This window comes from Asparagus officinalis, chromosome 8 (assembly GCF_001876935.1).
Source record: "Asparagus officinalis chromosome 8, Aspof.V1, whole genome shotgun sequence".
In the NCBI taxonomy this organism is placed as follows: domain Eukaryota; kingdom Viridiplantae; phylum Streptophyta; class Magnoliopsida; order Asparagales; family Asparagaceae; genus Asparagus; species Asparagus officinalis.
The window spans coordinates 21,792,236-21,809,256 of NC_033801.1; the positions used below are offsets into that span (position 1 = coordinate 21,792,236).

Here is a 17,021-nt window from a genome sequence, read left to right on the forward strand (position 1 = left end):
TATCGAACCTTCCATAATGTGGGTGTTGTCTGGAGAATCATATCTGAAAATAACTTCTTGTGGGATTTCAGAAGGATCTTTGATCTGAAGCATGGCTTTGCAAGATATGGCCGCCCTCTTGAGCATGACGTCGTCGGACTCTGTGATGACATCACCAATGTCGCCGAGGATGCTGTTGATGAACTCCAGATCCCAAAGGTGGATAGGGAGGTGAAGGATTTCCACCCAAGCATAATAGAATTTAGGAAGGACTTTAAGTCCAGATTTCTCCGACCAGGGAGAGAAAACCCCACCAAAGTTGCCCATACTGAAGAAGGATTTGGAACATGCATAGTCAAGGGTCTCTGCATCCGGAAACTGGATAAAGAAAGAGTTATCCGATGATCTCCTAACCACGAAGGACCATTCTTATATTATAAATCTTATAATGTTTTCGTACCATAATACTTGAAATCTTCCAAAGTTATTGCGAGAAGAGCCGTAATAGGAACTCACGAGGAAGGAGCTTCTTTAGGTCACAACTTCATAAAGCCTCCCTCAAGTTGGGGGCCTGAACGAAAGAAAAGTATACAGGGTTGACTTTGTGTAGGTTATGCTGGATGAATAGAGTAACATCGACCCAAACCCAAAGAATTTGCAAGTTGGCACCCCTCAAAAGTCACGGCCACCGAGTATGTGAACCTGATATTTTCCTTCCCACCAACAAATATCTCATTGCAATCAATTCTGACGGAGAAATGGGAGATCGTATCTGGAGAAATTTTAGAGGGGAAGGTAGCATTAATAGCCGCCAAAACCTTTTGATTCATTCGTTCTTAATTCAAGCCACAGCTAAAGAAGTCCCCAACCGTCCAATTTATCACAATTTCATTTCAGAACTTTCGTCAACGGGCACAAATAGATGATTAATGCCGTAACAAATTTAAAAAGAAAAAGAAATTGAAACCACCAGCTTACAAGAGCCAAAAAAAAAAAAAAAGGAGTTTTGTACATGAATATTGAAAGAACAACAAACCTAAATAAAGCCACAACAACCTCAAATTTATTACATCAAACACCTATGTACACTTTCACTTGCTCATACACCCTTCCCATTTCCAGCAGAGGTATAAAAGATCAAGTTAGCAAACAAACTGAATAAGTCAAAGAACAAAACCAACACCTTTTTCATCATCATCCTCCCAATAAAAATAAACCAATGCCTTACTTAGAGCACCACATCATACGTAACCCCAACTAATTAACTATTGCAACGCGTCTCATCGTATATCATCGATCTCCTCGTCTCAATTCCATCGTTCTTGGAATGATGAGGTGATATATATTCAGTAAGACGCATATCGAAATTTAATTAGTTAAGGGGTAAAGGTGACAGGGTGCTTTTAACACGCCACAGATGTTTCAGAGAGTAGTAAGATCCTCCACCGACGGAGCCCGACTATAATCAACTGGCACCGCTTCCGCTGGCTCGTCGTCAAGCCCATAAAAGAACGGATCACTAAGCAAGTCCGACGCGGAGGGCCTCGCCCTGGGAGTGGCCACGCAACGCTCGATGAAGGCCCTGATCTCGGGGTCCTTCACCTTCGCCATGGCGGCAGGCATTGTGCCCGAGGTAACCTTCTTGTAGATTTTGGCGATGCTGTCGCACTCGCTGTAGGGGATCTCGAGGGTGACCATCTCCAGGACACACATACCGAAGGAGTAGATGTCGACTTGCTCGGTGTAGTCCTCCTCGTAGAGCTCCGGAGCCATGAATTCGGGTGTTCCGAGTAGCGAATGGGCTGCGTGGCTCCTTCCAACGATTGTGGCTAGGCCGAGATCACCGATCTTTACCTGTGTTTATACATTGAAAGATAAGACTGACTCAGAATGACGTGACATCTTGATTCAGAGAGTCGTACTAGTCTATATCTATATATTCTTTTTCTATTTTCTCTAGTTAATAAATTTTCCTAGATGCAGTTACTGAAAAAATGAAATTAAAAAAAAAACAATATTTATAGGACAGAAGCAATCCTGTCATCTTCACGCAAAGTTTGTTACACATGGGAGGGGCTCTCTCCTTTTTCCCCTTTTAATGTATCCGATCAGCATTATAGAAGGTTCTAAAGAAATAAATACTTTAGCTTTTTCTCTGTGTACAGCTGTGCAAATTAGAGGAGAAATGATAGGAGTAGGTTGCAGGAATATAGTTACAACAATTTTGGGTTTATTGGCATATTCCATTAGCAATGAGAAGAAATCTCTTCACCAACAATATTCAAAGTAGTGCAAGAATTAATATTGGCATGTTCTTCATTGTGTTTTACAGGTCCCATGTTTTTCCTTTTTTGTTTTTTCAAAGTAATACAATAATTAGTATTGTTCCTCAAGTTTTTGTTTTGCAATATTAGTTAGCTGTAGTTAATTAAAAGCAAAAGGTGACGTAACATAATCATAAGAATATAGAAACCTATGGAAGCAATAGTAGAAATATTCTTAAGGCGCATTATAAAACAACTCTATTAAGCCCTATCGAAGCATTCCTTCTGATCTAAAAGAAAAGAGCAAATCTGAAAAATGAAATATTTTCTAAAGTGATACCGTATGTATATTATTATGCTATAGCCATTTACACAGAAGAGAAATATACTTCACGTATCAGTGGCTCCAAGTAAAAGCCAAAAGTGATGTTGTACACGTGTACCACTTTTTTTATTTTGACAAAACTTCGTTGTAGATCTCTTATTTACTGCCTAAATATTATCTATGCCTTTTATATTTAAAACTCATTAGTGAGAGAGTCCTTAACAGTTATCTCTACTACCAACGTCTATTCTTTTTCATAAGAAAAATTCCTTGGGGACCCCAAATCATGGGACCTAAGGGGGGACAGGTGAGGTGTCAACCCCTAGGTGCATGATCTACTGTTCATGAGGGGACATGTGAGGTGTCAACCCCTGGGTGCATGATCTACTGTTCATGAACAGTAGATCATGCACCCAGGGGTTGACACCTCACCTGTCCCCCCTTGGGTCCTATGATTTGGGGTCCTGGTAGAACAACTCTTTTCATAAACTTCCATGCTGACATGTTAATGACGTGGCGCTGTAAACTTGTACTCACTATTTTCTGCTTGCACGTCTCAGACAAGTTCAAAAAAAAAAAAGTTGGTGAAATTACAACTTTGTGTGCGTCGCGTTAGAAGTCCGTCTGTGAAAAACACAGCGTGATAACAATAAATTAGGAAGAAAAAAAAAGGGGGGGGAGGGAAGTTTAATTCCAAGCTCACCTGCCCAACGTTGCCGTTGACGAAAACGTTGCTGCAGTTCAAATCCCGGTGAATAATGCAGGGCTCATGGTTGTGCAGGTACTCGAGCCCCATCAGAATCTGCCTCGACCACTTCTTCAGCGCCTTCACCGACACGTGCCGGTGCTTCTTCCGGTACTCCCTCAGGTTCCCCGACGTGCAAACCTCCGTTATGAAGTTCAGCGTGCTCCTCCCGGTGTCGGTCCAGACGTTGTACAGAGCGATGATGTTCTGGTGGCGGAGCGATGGGAGGAGGCGGGACCTACCGAGTATGAGGCGGTTTCGGCATCTGCTGGTCGCCGGAGAAGCTCGAGAGCCTTGACTTGGTTCCAGGCCACCTCGATGCTTCTTCCTGGTCGAAGCCGCCGGTAGACGCGCTTCACGCCGCAGAGACCCAGGGAGGTCGCGCCAGCGCCCGTAGCGGCCCGTGCGCGGTCCACCTCCGACGAAGGGCTCGGCGTCCTTGTCGGCGGGGTCCGGTCTCACGCACGGCATTTCCGGGAGATTCCGGTCGAACCTGTACGGTGAAGTTAAAATTAAGAGGGAGGCTGGCTATTTTGTTCGTAAATTTAATGATTTAAACATAAAATAAGGATTTTTACTAGTTTTTTTTTTTAAACTTTTTTTTAAGAGTAGAAAGAAAAGGGTTTTATCTTTGATTTTGAGCCGAACTAAGAATCTTTTTTTCCCCCGGTAGAAAAGATTCATCATCAACGAAATAGTTGAGTTTAAAAATGTCAACTCCTACTTTAAAGCTTTGAACATTAAAAAAATGATTTTTAAGCTTTCATTTTTAAGCTTATCATTTTGAACATTAAAAAAAATGATTTTTAAGCTTATCATTTTGAACATTAAAAAGAAAAACCTCTTAAGAGGCAGAAGGGCAAAAACTTTGATTTTGAAATAAATCCAGTTTCAAACTAGGATTAATCTACAATCATTTTTTTCCCCTGACAAAATAAAGCTCGGCAGCAAGGAAAAATCAAATCAAAATTAACAATTTTTTAAGAAATAAAAAAGATCGGGTAAAATAGGAAAAAGTCTTCGAATGTAAAGATCATACCTTGATCTGAGGCGAAAAATTCGGCTGGTTATTTCTTTAAAAGAAACACTAATTAAGCACTAGAGGAATACAGAGGCGGCGCAGATCACAAGCAAATAGCTACTGCATTCATCTTCCTGTTGCTGAATCTCCGAAGCCATTGAATAATTTGAATTCTCTGATCCAAAAATTAAAAAAAAAAACAAAAAACAAAAAATGAGGCAAAAAAAAGAGGAAACTATTTAATATAAATAGCGATAATAATGAAAATGAAAAGCTTACCAGCTAAAGAGAGAGGAGAAAGAGGAGAGGGGACGAACGGGGGGGAGCGGTATTTATAGGGCGTGAGATGTTGAATTTGGATTAACTATTTAATTAATCCGTCTAATCATGATTAGTCTTCACGCTTACTTTTACTTTTTGGGTGAGCTCCAGCTTTGGTGGAGTAGGGCCCACCGCCAGAGGGATTCCGTGTTTGACGGTGCAGATGACGACGCCATCCTCCAACAATATCTTAACGGAACGGGGTTTTAACAAAATCCAAGTGGATAATTTTGAAGGGGAAAGGATTTTAGAAAACAAATCAGTGTTCTGATTTTCTCTAAGGGGGGGTTAGTCACCTAGAACTTAAAATTAGAACTGGGATAATCTGTGGGATAAAATTTTAAGGTGTTAGTCACATAGAACTAAACCTAGAACAAAATTTTAAGGTGTTAGTCACATAGAACTAAAACTAGAATAAAATTTTACAGTGTTAGTCAAGCAGAACTTTAACAAAACTAGAATTGGGATAATTGTACAAAATTATCCCACTTTTTTTATTTTTCTATACAAAAATGAGAGTTCTAGTCTTTCAAATTATTCCAAGTTTTAGCTTGGAACTATGTGGTAAAAAACTAGAACTCGTATTTATTTTGTTATTTTTTATTTTTTTCTTTACTTATTTCCTATTATGGTTATCACCATCATTAATTAGACCATCATCATCATAATAATTGTCAATATCTTATAGTCTAACCAAAAGTTATTTAATAGTAACGAACATTCTTGTAAGCAATTATCAATTAATAATAGTAAGTTTAAAATACATAAATAGTATTTATATCTTCAAAATGCATAAATATATACTTCATGATTATAAAAATTTATCCCACGTTATTTTATCAAAATATACTGCTTCACAAAATTGTTCCTAGTTATCCCACTAAAATATCCCACTAGCGAAATATTATTCCACTTTAACAATTATCCCATTTTACATGAAAATGTCCCAATTGACTAGCGATGATAGTCGGAGAGGGTCTAATTCAATTCAGTTTTTGAAATAGAAATAGAGGGGGTTGGGATTTAGGTAATTATCATCTAATTGAGAGGATTCAGATCCATACCAATTTTAAGGGACAAGGGGTGCAATGTAGGATGTCTGCTAGCACAAAAATGGTTTCACGGTATTGGTTTTCAAGATAATAGCGGTAATCGTATGCGGTCTCATCTTATCCTTTGAAATTTGAATAAAATGTAAGGATGGGTAATTGGACCTTTTTCAGCCACCCTCTAATTAGAGAGGAACTGGATATATTATCAATTTCGAAGAAAGTCGTGTCAATGTATTTTTCTCAAGGAGTTGAGAATTGACTATTATCACACCTAGGAGATGATGTGGTTAGCAGAATATTTATAGAAGCAAAAGAGAAATAGCCTATAACTCATTGGATTCTTCCACGAGCCGCTAAGAGTCACAAGGCAACTCCTATTTTTTGTCATTCAACATGTTGTGCTATCATGGATATTTTAACAGTTTATTTTGATTTTTATGATCATATTAATTTTTTACATTGATTGTACTAATTTGAAAATGTTATCGAAAATTATTGGCCTTTTTCTTTTTCAAATATGCTTCTACTACAGATGTAATTTTTTTTTTCCAGTTAAAAAAACGGCATTTGAGTGAGATGGACGGCCAGATTTGAATAGGTCAGGTATCGAGAAGGGTTGTTTTGTCGAAGCGTTTGATCGCATCCAAGGGTTAAAATTTTATTATGTCGTGTATTATCTAAATGAAATTGGATACGTGACGTGTAAAACAAAAAGAAAAAAAAATTGATGGATCCTTTTATCAGGAATGTAACAGATTAGGATATCCCAACAAAACCTAATTTATATCCGCTGTGATGCGGATGATGATGTCAACAAACTAAAATATAATAACGTAATTTACATCTATCTAAAGTTCTCAAGATTTTTTTTTGCCTTTTCCAATAATTATTATTTTCGGTTATTGTGATAATTTGGTATGTCTTGATTACGATTCTATGGCATTTGATCACTTACTTGTCTTCGATCAATTCGTAATGGTATACATTTTGAGGGTAAATTACACCCAAGCCCCTAGAACTTTTGGCATTTTTGTAGTGAACCCCAAAAAACTATCAAACCACTCTAAACCCCAAATAACTTTTTTGAATTTCAGAAAACTCCCAAGTTTCTGCGTTTTGTAGATCGCCCCCATAAATTAGAGCAAACAAAAACAATATAAAAAGGCATTTTGAAGGACAATTTTAGCAAAATAAAAATAAAAAAATAGGTTTCAATCCAATTTTGAGCATGAGCAAAATGAGAGCAAGTGACAAAAAGTGATAGATTTCTATTTTAAAGGTTGAATATATATATAAAAGGGGTATTTTGATCAATTTAAATCATGTGAGGTTACACATGCCACATCGGATGTTAAATTTGGGGGTTTCTGTGAAATTTTTGGGGATTTAGTGCATTTTGAAAGTTAATGAGGATTTACTGTAAAACGTTGGAAGTTCATGGGATTTAGTGTAATTTGTCCTATTTTTGACATATATGATTAAACCTGTCTATATTCAGGATTCACATTTATTTAAAGATTACATACATGAATTTAAATTTATATTTGGTGCATATTTAATCTGTTTATATCTCTATTTATTAATTGTCATTAAATGAACCAATTAAGGAGAAGAGCGAAGAAACATCACAAAAGGGGGGAAATTAAAGAGACGCCAAGTCAATGAATGTCGCACAATCCAAATGGGAAGGCTTCTTTTTCTTTCGTCTTTTACCTTTTTATGCATTTACTGTATTAACTTTGTTATATATATATATATATATATATCGAAAACCCTATTTGTCTCGCAAAACCCATCACACACGCAACGGACAAGAAAGAGAAACAGGGGGAGTGGGACCCACAGCTGATCTTTTTCTGTGTGTCCCACCCCCTGTTTCTCTCTCTCTCTCTCTCTCTTACACGCTGAGTGCGTGATGGGCTTCGCGAGACAAATAGCAGTGTCCTATATATATTTTCTTACACCATATTTCCTGTTTACGAAAAAATTAAAATTGTAGCAGATTTTAAAGAACAAAATGTGATTCAGCTTTTAATAAACAAGGCAGCCGAATGATCCTTGCTCCTTCCTGTCAAAAGATGACAAAAGATGGGGAGTACTCTGCAACCAGGGTTTGCTTTAATATTTATAGCGTAGAGGTGCCTCCCGTTTGGTTAGTAACTTTTTGTTGCCTATCTAATCATGTTCAATTGCTTACGTGTTTTGGGAAATTGATAGGCGTGTGTAGAAATAAAGATAGAAATGTGTCGTTTAACAATGCTAAATATAAAAAAGCAAACAAGCGACGGAACATACAAAATTGAAGTTTTGTAACTTCTTTTTTTTTTTTTTTTTTTTGGTTCGTGAAGTTTCGTGCCAATTGAAAAATACTGAGGTCCTGGTGTTTTGTTTACACATTATCCGAATGAAGCTGAGGAACACAAACTTCGTTGTTGCTGAAATGACAAATGAAAAATATGAGGTTCATGTTCACGCTATGAACACCTAAGTAGCTAAGGCTCCATTCTTGGGACCCACGCATGTGAACTCCTCACACGAGTTTACATATGCGCCTAAAATACAGTATGAATACTATCAGAATGCTTCGTGTATAGAAGGTGTTATATAACCCTCCAATGTGGATAACAGAGCTTTTAACTGATTTGGAACGCTAAAATTGAGCTTACATGGAAATGCATGTTGTGAGTCTCAATAGTTTTTTTAGGTCAAGTTTATGTCATTTCTTGCTAAATTTCAGAAAATATTCCTCAACTTTGGACAATGTTCTGATAAAATATTAAAGTTAAAGGAGGTTTTCTGATAAGCTTTAAAGTTAATGGGGGTTTTTCTCATCTTTTGAAAGCTATCAAAATTATATGATGCCCATAATTTGTTCCCGTGTTTTACGCTTGATTTAAGCTCAACAGTCATAATCCTTTCTCTCGGTTCCTGAGGAGGTGGGGGACGTGAGGCATAGAGGGGGGAGAGAACCTGTGAAGACTACTGCACCGGTACTCAGCCTCTCGGCTGGGGATTGTACCACATAAGCGTCAAGAAAGAAATCTCCTCCTATGATAAGGATACCCATTAATTTCTCTCTCTCTCTACACACACACCAAACATATATATATATATATATATATATATATATATATATATGGGAAAAGTGAATCTAATGTGACACCCTAGGCTCCCACCTAAGGACGCGGCCTAGAATCACATCATTTCCTAAAAAAAATTACGATCCGCTCCGTTGAACTTGATCTACACGTTCTTAAATCCAAACACACCAATTTTAAGGTGAACCCGTTGTGTTTTGACCATTCGTTGAGCCGTGCAAAAAGTTCTATTCATTCGAAACCGTTAAAATTACAGCGAGTGGATAAATGGTCAAAACACGACGGGTTCACCCCAAAATTGATGTGTTTGGGTTTAAGAACGTGTAGATCAAGTTCAACGGAGCGGATCACAAAAAAAAATTAGGGAATAACGTGATTTTAGGCCGCGTCCTTAGGTGGGAGACTAGGGTGTCACCTTAGATTCACTTTTCCCATATTATATATATATATATATATATATATAATATATATATATATAGATATCATATAGAGCAATAACTTCTGTCAACTTAAGTGGACGTCCACTAAGTTTTCCTTATCCATTGATGATCCTTGATTGAGCTACATTTGTGATGATCCGCTCCGATTAAACTTGATCAATATTCTAAAACCCCAACACACCAAAATTTGGTGTGGAATTCGTTGTGGTTTGACCTCCCGTCGAGCCATGTAAAAAGTTCTATTCACTCGAACGTTAAAATTGAACGAGTGGTATGAAGGTCAAAACCACAACGAATTCACACCAAAATTCAATGTGTGTTGGAGTTTATAGAATAGGTAGATCAAGTTAACGGAGCGGATCATCCACAATGTAGCTCATCAAGTGATCATCAATGGCTAAGAAACTTAGTGGACGTACACACTTAAGTGACAGAAGTTTTGCTCTATAATATATATAAATTATATATATATAATAGTATATATATATATCAATTAATATATATATATATATATATCCATATAGACACACACACCAATCAATTCTTTTATTCATTGTTCCACAAGAATGAGTGAGTTCTAACCCCTATTCGAGAAATCCTTTTGATTAGGGTTTTGAGTAAACAGATTACAACAACTTCTAAAAACTGCACAATTGATCAACCTAATGTCTCTCCACAATCTGACCCTTGTTATCCACGGCATTTTCCCGGGTTCACCGCCCCTCTTTCAGCATCCTTGCTTTCTCAAGGATGAACTTCCCTTCTTTGTACTTCTGACTTTCATCATACGCTTTTTCCTGCATAAGGTACATAATACATAGATTCGATTAGCACAAAATTACATGCAGGACGAGGCTATCAAGGCAAGACGAGAAGTATAAATTTAATGACAGTACAGGATCACATTTTAAGCATATGTACGGCTTTTAATAGGAAACGCAAAAGTAGTTTTCTTGGATGTAAATTCTGAGATTTCGGCCTCGGGTTCATATCAATTACCATGAAAATAAAATTACTTGTTAGAGAAAAGGTAAGTTTGGATACATTGGAAAAACCAAGAGATTAGGTTATATTATAGGTTTGATGCTTGACAAGAACTTTAAGTAGATAAGATAGGGTTCCGTTGACTTAAACAGTTTATGACTGGCATGGCAAAGCAGACTCTCAAAGCCTTGCACAATATTCACGTATACATCTCCCAAGGTCCCTGCATTACCCTGGGTAATTTATGTTCTGTGAAGACAAAATCTAATAGAAGCATATTGGGCTTTGTCTGGGTTTTATCATTTACTCTGTTGGAAGAGTTTCGGTGGCAATTAGATATAATTTTCAGCAGGCAAGAGATTCAAACAAAGACCATGTAAAGATCAGCAAACTGCTACATGAACATTATGAATGACACAAAAGCAAAGCAGCAACATGGTAAATATGAACAAACTAAATTAACAAATCTATAAATCACGTATTTATGTGTACATGTGTGCATTTGTGTAGGATATTATTTGATTTAGTCTGAACATGAAACATGAAATAAATTCTGTAATCTGTAACAGCAATATCAGGAAATGTCAAAAGTATCTATATCACAACATGAAGCACAACTATAAATTTAGCATCCACCAAACACTTCATAGAAATGGAAAAGGAAAAAAAGAAAACCAACACATATTAGATGGTTATGGAACAATTTATCACTCAGTATCAAGGGCGGTTCCACGTGTACCAAACTAGTGTCATGTGACACCAGTTTGGTATGGGATCCCTGGGATCCGCCCTCAAATCACCTTATACCCGTGTCCCATCCCCAGTAAAATAAAAAAGTCGCTTCTCTCCCCCAGTAAACTTCTGCAGTAATAAAATAAAATTACAAAAAATAGCGCCTTTGGGCCTCAATCCATCAATCAACTTGACAAATTGCCGTTCGCCTGAATGCCTCCAACGCTTCTATCGCATCTAACCCTCCCCCTTACCCTCTTCTTTCTTTCCCATGAGGCTTCACCTTCTCCGTGAATCGCTGTTTGCTGATTCTGGAAGCCCACGACCTCGTCGGCCTCCTCCACCTCTGAAGACTCTCCAACCTCGCTCCTCTTCCTGATTTTCCGGTCCCTAAAGTGAATTCTTGGTGTGTGTTTTTTCTAATTTCTATCTATGTTTAGAATTTCGGGCTTTTTTTGGGAGTTTTAACGTTGAGTTATTAATTATATGATCATTGAGTTTTAACATTGTGTTGTTAATTTTCTGATCATTGAGTTGTCAATTGGGTGTTTTTTTTTTGGTGTTTTTGGGGTATTTGGGAGGTTTAACATTGAATTTGGAATTTAGCCCTCAAATACTTTTTTAATTTATCTGATAATCATCTAAGAGGGCTTTTCTGATATTTAGTTCTTACTTGGATAATTGCAATCCTTATTTAGATAAGTTATCATATAGATATTTGTCAAAATGTTGTATGCATGGATCAAATAGAAAATTAGCGAATGCCAGGTTTTAGATAGCAAGCATCGTACAATTGGCTGCTAAAGTGAGAGGCAGAAACAATAATTAGCTTACAGGGATGAAGAGTAATTCATTAATTCTTACATAACCCGCATAATGCTAGGAGTCATTTAAAACTTCAGCTCTCAAACTGTTAAACACTTTTAACACTGAGATTATTTGATTTTGGTACAAATTTGACTTTCATGTAGAATCAAGATCACATCAACATTGATGTATTAGTGCATGTTTTACCTAGTTAATAATTTTATTATGATAAATATGAAAACTCGACGGGGACAATTGTAAATTCATATGATTATTAATTATATAGTGACACCATGTTCTAGGAATCCTGGATCCATCACTGCTCAATATGACTAGAAAAGCTTGATCTAGGGGCAAATTACTAGAAAAGATTGGGCCTCTTTGGGAGTTCACCGCTGAACCTTAATTTACAGACTTAGTTTGAAAGCTGCTGAATCTACCACATGTTGACACCATGCCATATTTTAATACATAGCTTAACACAAACACGTCAAAAATCTTCAGTATGAGTATATTCAATGAAATTCATGATTCAGGGGAAAACATGAGAATGGGCCTTACACATTGTGCTTTTATGGACGAAACTGAGTTAACTGACCTCCTCATTTAGGATCCAGGGGTAACCAGCATCCATAAGACCTGCTATCTCTAGATTGACCAAACCTTGGTTGCATCCAAAAAATTGGGCGGTGCTCCCTCCTGCCTACTAACCTCACTCTAATAACTCGTTTGAGAAACTGGGACAGCTTTATAGAGTGTTACACTGACACCTTGATAGTGAGATATTAATCACTTTTTGCTCGAAATGTAGGGGTAGGGCTGATAGATCTAGGTTCCAAACTCATTAAAGACAGCCTTTTTTTATTCAATTTCTTAATATGGGAAGAAAGCCACAATGAATCACTCAAAAGAAAGAAAGCAAAAAAATCATCCCTACTTTTTCATATATAAAAAAAACTCATCCGTACTTTTTGAACCATATCAAGAAGTATTGTATATCAACATCCGGATAATTCTTGATATCAAATGTATATCTTAAAGAGCAATTATAAACATCAATTATGCCTTTTTAAACGCACATCAGATGCAAGCCTCACTAAGTAGCTTAGGTGAACCTAAAACCAAAGACATCCAACTTTTGAGCTACTACATTGATAGACAAAGGAAAGCATCAAAACAGCCCATCTACGTTCTTAGACTTAAGCTTGCATCCTGATTATGACATCTCATAGTTTTTCTATACCCCATCTTCATCTTGATTATCATATGTTGATATTCCATTTGCAAAATCAACTCATCAAGTTTCAATGTGATGCTTGATTGCAACCTTGGTGCTGCATTCTCTTGAGTGGGAAATCATTAACACACACTTGCGCATAACTGCCTCAGTATCTTCAGTATCATTACTCTTACAATAATTCATTCCTATTGGAAGCTTATAACGTATAACTTACTCCAAGGCTATTATACATTTGAGAGGTAACCAACAACCAGGAGCTCTCTCTCTTCAAACGTATACTTTGAACCTTAATTGTATTCTCCTGGGGATATCTATCTATTAACTAAAACTTGGTCAGCAAAAGACAACTCAGAAAGGACTTTGATCATAAAATATATATCTTATTTACTGTCATTGGGCTTTTGTGATAGTTGTCCTCACTACCACGGTATTAGTAACAACATTCTCTGTGCACTATGTTACACAGACATGGGCACGAGTACTATCTATACGATCCAAGTAAAGGCATTTGATTGCCTTTGCTACTTCCTTGGATTTTGGTTGCCTATTTCACAAAGAATCATTTATGTTTGCCTCCAAACTTACGGATACTTTATCAATACCTGCATTGCTAAGGGATTTCAATGGGCAAGTAAACCACTGCGCTCACCTGATCATGAAGCTTTAGTATTCATAACATCGAACGATAAGCCTAGTACTTTGTTTATAATTTAATTTGATGACAGTTCAACTGTTCCCTACTGAATATAACGAAACTATAAACCATATAAATAAGCTAAAAACAAAAAAAATGATATGATGAAGTGCATGATTTCATGGTGGATACCTTACTAAATGACACTTAAGTTTCTACATCTTGAAGTAATTGCCATATTTCTTGGCACGTGCAATGTATGTGCATCCTGAGAGGGAAAAAAGGATAAATTCAGAAATAATAAAATTTTCGGTAGCTCTAATGTCTCAGATAGATATGTTCAAGATATATTATGAAAATTCTAGTCCAGAACAGTTTCTGAAGGTCGTTCTATTTATTACATATCATCATCTTATAAACGCAACTAGTGTTTCTGTTCACACTCCAAATGACCTTTGACCATTCCAAAGAATTATTTGCATGTGAAATGCCAATTGTAAATTGTAAAGAAATAGAAAAGCAAAGTTATTATTCCATCTAACCCTAACCTTTCTTAAATAGATATTAGAAGTATATTACAAAATAGGTATGAGATCAAATCATATCTAATAACATCTCATAATATCTAATAATACCTACTAGATCTACTAATACCAATAATATCTAACACTCTCTCTCTCAAGCTAAAACATATATATTTACAAATGGGAATAAAACTGCTAACTCCAAGAGCTTAGATAATGTCATCTTTTCTCCGAATAATTGACGAAGTCAACAATCATAAAAGTCTCGTCATAACCCGAAGAAATCCTAAGCAAGTAAGCCAGTAAAAACCCTACGCGGGTAAGCCAGTAAGCGAGTCAACTAGTAGAATCCCTAGGCGGGTAACTTGGCAGAAGCTCTAGGCAGATCAGCAAGTAAAAATCATAAGCAAGTCATACAGTAGAAACCTTACGTGGCTCAGGAAGTAGAAACTTTAGGCAGGTCAATAGAAATCCTAAGCGGGGTGGGTAAGCAAGTAGAAACCCTACACGGTTAAGTCGGTAGAAACAAAAAAAACCCTTAATCTATACATAGTTCGTTTGATCTACAAAAGAAGCATATCAGTCAGATAGACAAATAGAGGTAGAAGCTAGACAATCAACCAGATAGTTTGGCAGATAACTGAAGTGTAAATCAACATCTAGAACTTATAAAGGACATGAAGGCAACTCCTCATCACTTCAAATTGAACTTCAGACAGTAAAACTAAGAGAGGAAAGAACTATAGCTGATTCAAATCCAGCAACTCCAGCATAGCAATGATGAATGAACTGGTTGCTATTATAGTATATGAGGTAAGGGATAAGGAGCAACAAAGGTCAGAATTAAGGTTAAAGGATGGCCGCAACCTCACAAGATCAAAGTGACGAACTCAGATTTGAAGTCGAAAGGTTAAGTTTGGTGTCGAACAGTGGTCTTGAGGGAAAAAACAGTGACCGAGGCGGCAGCGATGGAGAATCCAGATCAATGTGGCGACGGAGACTTTCGATTGAGAAGACTGCAGAGGCTTCAGATTGAGATAGCAAAGTTTACAGATAAGGATCAACGCGATTGCTTTATACATCGGCGATGGTGGTGGATGATCAGAGTAGCGAAGGTAGGTTAGGAGGTTGTTGTGGCAATGGATCAGGACTCTAGAAGTGGAACTAGGTCAGCAACAAGGCAGCGATGATAACAAAGAGTTTTTTATTGAGGTTCAATGAAGATTTCGGAATCAAATGATCTAAAAGCTGAAGATGTTATCAAAGCTGCCGAGGGGATCAAAAAGATCATGCAAAACCCCCTCAACAACATCGAGAATTAGAAAGATGGGGGAAGTTTTCTAGGATAAAGTAAGCTATGATACCATGTAGAAAAATAGAAAAGACAAAGCTATTATTTCATCTAATTCTAAACCTTCTTAAATAAAGATTATGAGGATATTACAAAATAGGTATGAGATAAAATAATATCTAGTAACATCTCATTATATCCACTAGATCTACTAAAATCAATAATATATAACATAAATGCCGTTAGAATATAATTATATTTGTTAAATCTAGATGTATTGATATTTCAGAAGTAACTAAAATTGTTTAGCAAAGGAAAGACATTAGAATTTTAAATTGACATCTAAAATATATACAGTTGGTTGAAAAGATTTACGGCTTTAATTACAAAAACTTTCTGTATAAGAAATTCATTATATGACATCCCAAAATTAAAAATTCCATTCGGCCCATCCAAAACCCCTTCGCAAGCACTCAAATCCGAGCCTTTGACCCCTTAGCGAAAGTCATCCTAGGAGCCTGCTACCCCATACAAGAACCCCTTTGTGACTTTTATCAAACCTCTAGGTGAACCCTCTACCAACCTATTCTTCTAAAGTTAAACAATTTTTTTAATTTTTTTGTTGATTGAAACAAGAAGATTAAAAAAGATGATTTAAGTGTTTTCTCAATATAAATGGTTGGCAATCTTTCCATAGTTGCCCCTAAAACCTAAGAGTTCATGTGAAATGGAATTTGGGATATTGGTTCCCCCTATGTTAGATTAACGATCCATAAAATGACCATTCTAATTTCTTTTTATTACTCAGTTGAATTATCTAAAACTTATAGCGTATTTTCAATTTGTCATAATTAGCATTTTTCCTATTATTATTTGAAATAAATTTCAATTGTATTAGAATATGTTTGACAACATACTTATTTTCACTTTCAAGTATCTTTTTACTTATAAGGTATCAAAATCATATTAGGTAAGTGTTTACTTATTACTTATTTCTAACTTATAAATAGAAAAAAATAAGTTGGTATTCTCCAACTTATTTTTTGGCCACTTAGAAGTTGATTTATTTATTGATGTTAAAAGACTATCTTGTTCTTTAATAAAATAAGTGATAATAAGAAATAAGTAATTTATAAGTAATCATGAAATGCATAGCAGCCAAGCATGCCCTCAGTGTATTATAAATTTAATAGCTCTTCAAAAATATTATTTTGTAGTATGTGGCTATGGGCAAATCAGGTACAGTTGCCACATTTTTAAAAGAAAATCTCTCCAGCGAACCGTACATTGTGAACATGTTACTCCAAACCCAGAAACTTCAATTATTGATTGCCCCCAAAAAGTTCAAATTTTTAAACCTAAAATAAATTGTTATTTCTCCTTTAGAGCGTGATTCTTGATTGTGCTTATCAATATGGAAATATAATGTAAACCAACAAGATTACACTCATGTCTATTAGCTTAGAGTTTATCTATATCAATGTAAACTTCAAAATGATCCTCTCTCAACGTGAAGAGAAGTGTCGAAATCAATGAAGGCCCCAGAAAAAAATAAAAGTGGGGG

General features: G+C 36.3%; 1 protein-coding gene and 1 pseudogene across 1 annotated transcript in view; both read right to left on the reverse strand.

Annotated features, from left to right (window-relative positions):
* LOC109822600 lies at window positions 1,017-4,635 on the reverse strand (annotated as a pseudogene).
* LOC109822664 (putative yippee-like protein Os10g0369500) overlaps window positions 9,787-17,021 on the reverse strand; it is a 15,405-nt gene continuing 8,170 nt past the window's right edge. Inside the window, exon 3 of the mRNA XM_020388895.1 lies at window positions 9,787-10,042. Coding sequence (XP_020244484.1) covers window positions 9,959-10,042 — 84 coding nt within the window. The 3' untranslated portion in view covers window positions 9,787-9,958. The remainder of the gene's footprint in view (window positions 10,043-17,021) is intronic.